The following is an 11,201-nucleotide window of genomic DNA, read 5'->3' as shown; positions in this document are numbered from 1 at the left end:
TAGAGCGTGGCAATTATTACTTGCCCACTTGGTTGCTTGGGCCATCCCCCGCTTTATCCGTTGTGAAATCGTATTATGATAATCACCTAATCAATCAAATACTAACTTCGCGCCGGTCCCCTTTCAATGAATTCTTCCTAGCATCGAACCAAGCTGATAAGCGGCAAGTATATGAGGTGCCTTGGCACACACGCAACCGGCACGCTCCAGCATCGATTGGGAGAGAGAAGAAAAAGATAACAACGGGGAAGGTAACCGTTCACTGTACTGTAGCAGAAATTAAACATTTCAAAAAGACCGATCTGCTTCGAAATGAGGATACTAAATATGACCCTGATTACTATGATAAAAATGAAGAGATTTTTCATTATATATAGATCTTCGTAAATTAGTACATTGAACTGGAGAAAAGCAATAACTCTGAAGTTTGTATCTATGATGAATTTTCAGTTCATATGAGAAATATGAGAAAGCAATAACGTGTCGTTTCTAAAACTGTGTAAAATCGTCTTTAAATATTTGACAGCGATCTGCACGCGTTTCATCTGAGGTACTGTTCTCGCCGTCGGCGTGAATTTTGAATCATTAACAACATCGATTGAAGGACAGAAGATTGAAATTTTGTTTTATATAGCACAGAAAAGAAATACTGCCACTTTTAAAAGCTTTTTTTACCTTAGCTATCTTTGTAATTTCTGATAAAAAGGTTTGGAGATTATGAAAGTGTGTATCCGCTTTCTTTCTGCCTCAGTCGTATGTAAACCATATCATTATTCAGCTTTAAAAAGAAAACAGTCAATATTTTAGAAACATAGTTGTATTTTTTAATGTTCTTCCCAAATTCTTGTAAGGCTCTACGAAACTCGCTGCATCAAAATTAATAGCATGATACATTTTATCAGTTCCACAATACGAAGAGCATCATATGAACTAACACAAGACACTAAAAGTACGTAGATTGATGGGCAAGTTTTTCCAAAATAATTTATTTGAATCCATTTACATTCCAAGAAAAGTTGCATTTTACAAGGTGGGCGAATGTATGCATCTGTTGTAAAGATTTCTTCTACAAGCAGATGTATAATGGCGTAGATAATGTTCACCACGAACACACTGGTAGATCTACCATACGAAAGACATGTACAGGGATAAAGAGTAGGATATGACTATATATATAATTGGATCACCAACTTCAGGAAATAAATTACATTTCACTGGAAAAGTACATAAAATACATAGTTTTCTAAAATATCATCATTGCAATATAGTATCACTTCAGTGGAAAAAATACCGTACAACACATCTTTTGAGCTATATTTCACACGACTCTTGATAAAAGCTCGTCAAATTCTTCATTGGAGGATAAGAAATATAACTGCGAAAGCGTTGCAGTAAAATCTAATCTTTGGCATGTTTTCTTCGGAGTACAATAATTTCTTTTGTTTTTGTTACTAGTTAGCATGATGAAAATCGTTAAGTCTGTAAAAGTACAAAATCGTTGAAAACTGTAATTTGACGAATATGACGAACTTTTGATTTTTACTTTACTAAGCACTTCGCAAAGTCTTTTCCAAAATATAACTCCCATCTATAGAAAATATGTAAAAATGGATAATTCAATGAATGTACACTTTAGGGGTACGGAAATGCTGTTGTGCGCAAAATTTACACACATTTCTTCGTTTTTAATTCGGACTGTACACACCTCTTAGAGTTTATTGCACTGATAATTCGGACAAAGATCACAAGGATTCCTACAGAGTACGCAAATATTACACGAAGGAATTTCAGTGTTGAGTAGTGGCACTTCAGACAGGCATAAATTCCTGTGCACTTACTGGCGAGGCAGAAACTTATTGTTGTGTATTACAATATCGTCATCTGTCTGGGATGTTGACAGAGAAGCTACGTGTGTGATCTATTCTATATATTCATATATGCTATATCAGTGCTTCCCTTATTATCACAGCCCACAGTTACAGAAAAGACAAATATTTCGTTATTACATTACACAGGATACTTTGAAGGATTATTACATATTATTATGGTGGATATAGACATTGGCACGTATATCATAAGTGAAATTACTTACAGAAATAATTTTTATGAAATATTAGAATGAAGTAGCGAGGGTGTTGCCCCACTTTATTAAATTTCTACCTGGATAATATAATTTGAAAATAAAATATATTCAGTAGAAGATATGTTCATTAACGTCTCTATTTCTGTTGACATTTATGATAGTTTAGTAATTACTTGCATAGGGTAATCAAGTCCTAAATTAGTTCTAAAATATAATGAATAGTTACGTATTGAACCAGTCTGAAGTACAACAGTATTTGTAGGACATGATTTTACAGAGTAATAAATTACGCTACTGTGCATTTCTCAGCACAATGGCATGCAAATGATGTATAAAGGTAAAACATTGTTGACAATAAGAGTGTTTGCACTATAGCTGGCATTAGAAAATGAGAGGCCTTTTAACAATAAGGAATGTTTAAATTTATAGAATATGAAGTAATAAACGTGGATGAAGTTTAAGAAGTACAGTAAGTTTATGGCAGAGGAGAAAGAACAGACAGTATTCACTATAAGTATTCCGATCAGTCTTATATCATACAAGCGCCTGTAAGTGTTGACAGTGAATTGGGAATAGAGTGCTATGTTAATATCATCTTTCTATTACAAAGACAAAAGTGTTTCTAGGTTCATATGTTATCTAGCAAAAGACATACAACACAACAGAAATAATTATAGTGCAGTGCCAAAGCAGATTGCACGATGACTTCCATCTTGGGAAAAAGGGGAATTCTTTTGCGAGATGATCTCACTGATACGTTCCTTATGTGATTCTTGACTAAATTTGCATGCAAACGAAGCGCTGAACGGGACTATGGAATCAGGTGTTCCTTCTTCACTTTCTGCTTAAAAAACCACTGTGATAGCTTTTCAGTCTGCACCTGGTTCCCTTACAGATGTGCGATGCTTTCAAATATCGCCTCTTTCACACCCACATACTCGTTCCTAAAGGCTGCTGAGACTCTAATTTTTAGACACACTGCCCAAAACGAGCGCGGTGTTGATCTAACATCTACGTTTGACATGTAAAACTCGTCCTAGGTACACCTCATACGAATTTCCCAAAATGAGTTGACAATCCTTCATACTACATATCTTTCACATGCAGGTGTCAATGTAGTTCAAATTGTGTTTGACTTATTGGTATGTAGTTCAGGAAGTATTCCAAACTGGAACCGGAAAATATTATTATTATTAATTGTTATTATCAGTATTTTTATTTTTACTGTCAACGTTACAAAGATGAGAGAATCGACCTTCATCCGCAGTAAATATCATCTCGTTCGATCTCTCAGGAATGCCCGGTGTAATCATTGGCGTATTTTAGGGTGTTCAGCCGAGATGTTTCGTGAATGATAAAGGAATCAACAGTTCGTCTGAGTACCTGAAAACACGCCATTAATATGATTTCCTCATGTGATTGGTTCCCGTGCATCACCACGCCAGAGTACGCATCATCTGACCCACGCAACTAGACTGCCGATCAGATGGCCCGAGATTCGAAGAAAGGTGCCTGCAGAGGGAGGTGTTTGGATCTGGAGCCGACAGCATATGAATTTGAAGTCCAGTGAAGTCCTTGTCTCCATTAACTTCCATCACCTTTGGAACTATAAGATCATCAAACTGCCTGTTTTGCACAGGCCAGTTCCTGAGAGCACTGTCGATCTGTTAAAACTGAGAGTACTTTGGGGAAAATCTGTTTCAAATAATTTCTTGTATTTCACGTCCAAGTATATAAATCTGACATTACGTCGAATTTTCATGTTTCCCGTTTGGATCGGACGTTAGGAGTGGTTACAACGCAGTTTCTTTCCAGACCACTCGTCTGGTCCTTACCGCTCTTCGTACTGAAATTTCACATCTGCGTGTGAGGCCGACCTCGCTCTGCAGCGCTTTCACACTGCTGCTCGTTCCTACCCAGCTCTGGGAGTGCTGGCGACTGACAGTTTTTCAGTTGAAACTGCTCCAGACGGTGATTGTTTCACTTGCAGATCTGAGATTCAAACTAACTGTCCCATGCAGATACATGAAAATGCCTCAGAGTTTGTTACATATGTACATTATAATACAAGAGACTACTGTGCAGACGACATTAGTAAGTTTTCGGGTACGGTTATCGTTAAGCACTTAACGATGGCTAATGTTCGTCGCAAGGTCAGTGACGTTCCAAAGCAGTGTCGTCTGCTACCTGTCGTTTCCACTGTGCATACACTGAAACGTCTTAACTGCTAAGTTGTGGCGTTGCGCTAACGTAAAACATATTTATACAGAAGCCTACACAAACAGTTAGTCTCATCATGTGCACGTATTGTAGTCGTGTGATTGTAGATTTCCGTGTTGAAATGGTTGCTCCCAAGTACCTTTCAAATTCATCTTCTTGAGAGTTTTACTTATACACAGCCTGGTTGCAGGCAGTGTTAACTGTAATTTGTTCAAATGTACAGGATGCCCTACTGTCAGATAACTTAATTTCAATACTCGTTCCATTTAATTGTATCAGTTACTGACTTGGAAGGACGACGTTATAGCTTATGGCATTTATGTTGTCATTTCACTGAAACGTTTAACTCGTGTTGGAGCACAGTAACTCGGTGACTTCCAGATGCGAGACACCAACTCTCGAGTGAGGCCGTGAGAAGCAGCTACGCCTTCGGACGGCTGCTAGACGCGCAACGTGCAGCTGCTCTGACGGGAAGAAATGAAATCCGTGACAACCCTCCCGTTAGACAGGTATCAGGCAGGGTCAGCGCCCTTTGCACGGTATCTTTACATATTTCTGCAGTTGGGAGGGACAGAGCATACGATTCGTTCGTTTTGTCATTGAAGTAAACCTCGGAACACCTGGGAAAGGAAAATTAGGGTTTAAAATCCCATCGATGACGTGATCATTGCAGATGGAGCACAGGTTCAGATTATGGAAGGAAGTCCTCGATGTCCTATCAAAGAAACCATCCCAGATTTCACATTAAACGATGTAGGTATATCACAGAATTCTGAGTGGCTGGACGGTGAGCTAAGCTGCCGTTCTCCCAAATGAGAGCGCAGGTACAGCTGGGATCGTCACAAACGGTATTACTCCTGCTGTCTGTAGAAATTTCTGCAGTCTTTCATTGTAATTATTGGTCGGTAGGAGGAGGACAATTGTACATAGCTCGTCTGCATAAAAGCTAGTGCAAGGTGGAGGGTGGAAGTGATAAGTAGTGGACCTTCTTGTCATTCTCGTTTGGCGGAGACTACCAACTCGTGAAGTTCCATGGCTTCTGCATCGGAGGCCGGGGCCACGGCATCCCTGTGGCGCAGCGCTCCCACGAAGGCGGTAACGGCGTCAGCGTTGTCGCCCTTCTGGAGGTCCTTGAGGCCGCGGGGCTCGTCAGGTGTGTAGCGGCTGGGCACGTCGCGGCTGTTGTTGTTGTCGCGGAAGGACGCGGCCGCCAGCACGGCGCGACTAGCGCACCTGGAGGCGGACAGCACGAGCGCGGACACGGCGGGCTCTGCGGGCGGGCCGCCGCTCTCCGCGGGCCCCCGCAGGCTCCACGTGCTGCCGCCCTGCTGGCCGCTGGGCTCCAGCACTGTGCGCCCCGGGAGCCCGCCGTCCGACTCCTCTCCACTGGCGCTGACCTTTTTTGGAGTGTCCGTCACACTACTGTCACTGGCAAGACGGCCTCTACAGCGTCTCTCTTCCGCTGCGTTTGCAGCACTGGGTGTGCCTTCGACAGAATCTACAGCTTCACCGGGAGAGTTGTCAGAACACTCCAGAGCACTTCGGAATAGATCGACGTTTTGGCCCAGTGGAGGGTGTAAACCTTCCGAGTCACACTCGCTACAGCCTCGAGAGGTCGAACTTGGACTGCAGTGTTTAGCTTCATTATCTGACGCAGTCTTCGACGGACTCGCCCCTGTCTGTGCCTGCTGGTGGTCGGCGTCCTCTGTGACAAGGCTGGGACGCTTTTGGAGCCTTCCGCTTCCGCTCTCGTCAATCCTCGAAGACTGGACCCCTGGCAGTGGATTGTTGCCAATCGATGTGACTCTGGCAGTGGACTCCTCGGAGTGAGTCGGGCTCGCACTCTGATCCGAAGCATTAGCCTGGCTGTCAGCTGATGACGGCGGTGGTGGTGGTGCGCCTGTGGGGGCGTCAGGCGGTCCCTTCGAGGCTGTACCCTTCTCGAAGATGACGGCGGCCGACCACTTGCGCTTCACGGTGGGTCGCTTCGCCTTGGAGGGTGGGCCCTCCTGCAGAGGGTGGACGGAGCACCCGGGGGCCAGCAGCAGGGTGTCGGCGTTGCTGCTGCCGCTGCTGCTGGTGCTCCGGTTGCTGCTGCTCTGGCCTCCAGGCCTGGACGTGTCGGCTGCACCGGGTGCGGCCTCACTGGACACCTGGAACATTCACCGTAGTGTGGTTTTCAGAAGAGATGCTTCACTGAGGCAGGAACTTGTACAGTCACTGACCACATAATTGAATTGTTAAGCGACAAAGAATCACCGTGTTCTCTGCAAGTTTTCAAGGCATTTGGTCGTATAAGTCAGTACTATGCGATGAAAAGTATCTGCACTCCATATGCAGTGGATAGTTGACCACTAGACGTCACTAGAGGCGTATCTGCCAGTATTAAAGCAGACGTCAGGAGACGTCAGGAGAAAGGCAGTAACCAAGAATGCATCGCTCATGAGAGCACAGTGGATAACATCGTAAGTTCACTGAAGCTTTTTGCCGATGATCATGTAGTATATCAAGAGGTTGTAACAATGGAAAATTGTACTGAAATGCAGGAGGATCTGCAACGAATTGACGCATGGTGCAGGGAATGTCAATTGAATCTCAATGTCGACAAGTGTAAGGTGCTGCGAATACATAGAAAGATAGATCCTTTATCATTTAACAACAATATAGCAGGTCAGCAACTGAAGGCAGTTAATTCCATAAATTATCTGGGAGTAGGCATTAGGAGTGATTTAAAATGGAATGATCATATAAAATTGATCGTTGGTAAAGCATACGCCTGACTGAGATTCATTGGAAGAATCCTAAGGAAATGCAATCCGAAAACAAAGGAAGTAGGTTACAGTGCGCTCGTTCGCCCACTGCTTGTATACTGGTCAGCAGTGTGGGATCCTTACCAGATAGGGTTGATAGACGAGATAGAGAAGATTCAACGGAGAGCAGCGCGCTTCGTTACAGGATCATTTAGTAATCGCGAAAGCGTTACGGAGATGATAGATAAACTCCAGTGGAAGACTTTGCAGGAGAGACGTTCAGTAACTCGGTACGGGCTTTTGTTGAAGTTTCGAGAACATACCTTCACCGAGGAGTCAAGCAGTATATTGCTTCCTCCTACGTATATCTCGCGAAGAGACCATGAGGATAAAATCAGAGAGATTAGAGACCACACAGAGGCATACATCTACATCCACATCTACATCTACATCTACATGACTACTCTGCAATTCACATTTAAGTGATTGGCACAGGGTTCATCGAACCACAATCATACTATCTCTCTACCATTCCACTCCCGAACAGCGCGCGGGAAAAACGAACACCTAAACCTTTCTGTTTGAGATCTGATTTCTCTTATTTTATTTTGATGATCATTCCTTCCTATCTAGGTTGGGCTCAATAAAATATTTACGCATCTGGAAGAGAAAGTTAGTGACTGAAATTTCGTAAATAGATCTCGCCGCGACGAAAAACGTCTTTGCTTCAATGACTTCCATCCCAATTCGCGTATCATATCTGCCACACTCTCTCCCCTATTATGTGATAATACAAAACGACAATCTTTCTTTCCACGAACAATGCGAGACTGGAATAGAAGGGAGAAACGGTAGAGGTACTCAAGGTACCCTCCGACACACACCGTTAAGTGGCTTGCAGAATATGGATGTGGCTGTAGATGTAGACTTTGAATGTGAACTAGTCATCGGATGTCATCTGTGTAACAAATGCCTCAGGGACATTTCAGGCCTTCTAATGCTCCACAACTCGGCTGTCGGTGATGTGACTGTGAGGTATAAACGCGAAGTCGCAGCCAACCCGAGACCAGACAGACATCATGTACTGATCGACAGGGACCGTTGAACGATGCAGAGAGTGGTTGTCGGGAATCCCGTCAAATCAACAGAATGAATCATCTGTGCGTTGTGAAGCGCTTCCAGCAGTCGAGCAAGCACAGTGACTGTGAACAAGGAATTCATAGAATGGGGTACAATGTCGAGCAGCTCTCCACAAACCACACATTTACACATTTCTGTAGTCACGATAAAGCGACGTTTGAGGTGATGTAAAGAGTGATGCCACTAGATAGTGATTTGAAGTGGTGATCACGCTGTACCCTGTGTGAATCAGATGTACTGCATACGTTACAGGTACTGCTAAGAGTGAAGTATGGGTGAGATAGTATTACAGTTCATGAATGTTTCTCATGGTAGGGTATGGTCCCCTTAGTATTCTTGAGAAAACGCTAAATTCCGAAGGATGTGATTACACTTTACAGCACTGCATACTGTGCACAGTAGAGAAACACTTTGGAAACTATGACCGATTGTGTCAGTACGACATTACACCCTGTCATAAAGTACCATTTGCAAGACAATGGTTTATGAACAATAACATATCTGAAGTAGCCTCCCAAAGTTTGGACCTGAACCTGTGGGATGAGTTAAGACGTCGAACTGTCTCCAAATCCCAGCGTCCAGTGTCACCACTTTCTCCGATTTCGAGTGTTGAAGAAAAATTGCCTGTCATTCCTCCATAGCCATTGAGACGCCATATTGAAAGCCTCCCCAGCATAGTGCATGAAGGTCAAATGTGGACAGACTCCATATTAATATGCCTGGATACTTTTGATCAGACAGTGAATTTGTTAGAGAAGTTAAGTGCAGTGGATAAGAAAGTAGGTCACTGCTCAGCAAACATCACGCTGATACTGCTAAACTCCATCTCTAGCATTGACGATGGCCTGGTTCAGTGAAGTGAGTCCAGGAGTGTGTACAGGTATTCCATATATTGTAGAAGACACTCTTCGATGATCTGATCACGCAGAGCTACTAAATTGCAGGGATGATGATACCTAGGTTGCACTCGGTGTTCAAATTGTCACACTAATTTTCGGTGTAAAAGGGGGTGATTTAGTGAGCCAGTCAGTGTGCGATGCAGTGTGCCTGAGTGTTAGTCAAAAACAGGAATGTTCCTTTATATGACTGCGATTGGTGCTGTAGTCACCCTGCAGGATGGAAGGGTTCATCAAAGAGCTACCTCAGGTCACAACTAAACCCATGCACTTTAGGCGAAACGCCTCCTCGGGTGTCAGCGGACATGATACCTCACAGGCAAAAGACGGCGACTCCATGGACGGCACTACACATCTTCTGTCAGCTGCTGCCCAGCTTGTGTTGCCTGAAGATGCGCAGGTGACCTTTGTCATGCCCGACTCCAAATGCCTACAGCATGCAATAACCTTTTGAAAATGGCTGTGATGTACCAGCAGTCACTTACAGCAGCTCTTCCCTCTGCCCTCCATCAGTGAAGTTCTACTCGGGGACACTGTTGCCATTTAAAACATGACTGCAAATGTCACACTATTTCTTGCATAGAGATTGGACGTTCCTCTCTGACATACCAATAAAGGGGAGAACTTGATTCACCCTGTTGACGTAGTCACCCATATGGTGACTCTTTCCTGGCATTGTACCACACCTCCACAATGGCTCATATAAACGTCTCTCACGTACTCCCCACTTCACTAACATGACATATGTCGAGGGTGGTTAACCATGTAAAGGGATCAGAGTTCTCTTTCGTGTGGGTGAGAAATGTGTCATCCGGTCAGCATATATTTCTATGCCCTCCTGCATAGCTGAGTGGTCAACTGCGATGTGGAGGACATGGGTTCCATTCCCAGTACTGCCAGGGGTTTCACCTTGGTGGGAGGACTGGTACAGGGTGCATGCAGCCTCGCTAGGGTACGTGAGGGACTACTCAACTACTCGACTGAGCAGTAGCAGTTTCAACATCAGGAAACCCGAGAACGACCGGGAGGAGACTGGTGTGCTGACCGCATGCTCCTCCATACCACTTTCAGTGATGCAATTGACACAGGAAGACACGGCGGTCGGTCGAACCCGACTATCCCGTCTAGGGCCAGTATGCGGAAAATTTTGCTTTATATACAAGGCCCATGCAAAACGTAAGGCCCCATAGAGTGCGAAATGGAAACCACAGGTTTGCACAGATGTGTTGCGCAGTGTCTCCAGCATGTCCGTCGATCGGCTCACGTCACTGTTTTGAGTTCTGAGCGCACAGTGAGCACTTAAATATGTCTAGAACAATAGTCTTCTGGAAAGTGCGAGGGCCTGGTGAGAGATTTCTCCTGATGTCATGCAGTCCGCATAACATAACTGTTATGCGTTTCCTTCTTCATGACAATTTTCGGCCGCACTCTGTAGTGGCAATGAGGATGTGCTTTCGATGGGAAGTATTTGATCACCGTCAATACAGCCCTTAATTGGCTCCCTTCGAGTTTTACCTCTGTTCACATGAATTGCTGCCTATGAAGGCAAAATTTTGGACAGACGACGAGCTGTAGACAACCGTAAAGAAATGGCGGAAAGCACAGGCGACTGCCTTGTACGTCGAGCATGTGGAAAGTTGGCAGAAAGCTGAAACAAATTTCTAACTTAGAGCGGCGACTGTGTGAAGAAGCAGCTGGAAGCTGAAGCAAACTGTTGCAAATACAACACTGCTGATTTCCAGTGTGATTTCCATTTCGCGACCGATCGGATCTTACTTTCCGAGTAGACCTCCTGTTACTACGTGGTTCATGTTCAGCACCTCTATTTGTTAGTTCGTGTGTAGGAACGGAATGCGGCAAGATATGCTAGGATATTTGAATGACGCGAGCAGTGGCGGCACATCTCTGTAACACAAATCATAATGACTGTTTTGGATGGTTCGAATGTGGGTCTACTACTGTTATTGCTCTGATAATGATATTCTGTTTTACTTCAGTCAGGAGACACCCATTTCTACAACTAACAAAAGCATTTTTATAGCTCTGGGTGACTTTTCACTTATAAAGTATTCAGTGCATAAAAGAAACTGAGAAGAATTGTGTCTTGTTCAC

The 11,201-nt window shown here is 44.0% G+C and overlaps 1 protein-coding gene across 1 annotated transcript in view; it reads right to left on the bottom strand.

The window, feature by feature from the left end:
* Nucleotides 1-970: 970 nt before the first annotated feature.
* Nucleotides 971-11,201, bottom strand: part of LOC126291537 (melanopsin-like) — a 254,604-nt gene continuing 244,373 nt past the window's right edge. The window contains exon 9 of the mRNA XM_049985038.1: nt 971-6,456. Within this exon, the coding sequence (XP_049840995.1) occupies nt 5,296-6,456 (1,161 nt within the window). The 3' untranslated portion in view covers nt 971-5,295. The remainder of the gene's footprint in view (nt 6,457-11,201) is intronic.

The sequence above is a fragment of the Schistocerca gregaria genome, chromosome 9 (genome assembly GCF_023897955.1).
Source record: "Schistocerca gregaria isolate iqSchGreg1 chromosome 9, iqSchGreg1.2, whole genome shotgun sequence".
Classification (NCBI taxonomy): Eukaryota; Metazoa; Arthropoda; class Insecta; order Orthoptera; family Acrididae; genus Schistocerca; species Schistocerca gregaria.
The sequence above is the reverse complement of the archived record's forward strand: the minus strand, read 5'-3'. Positions and strand labels throughout refer to the sequence as shown.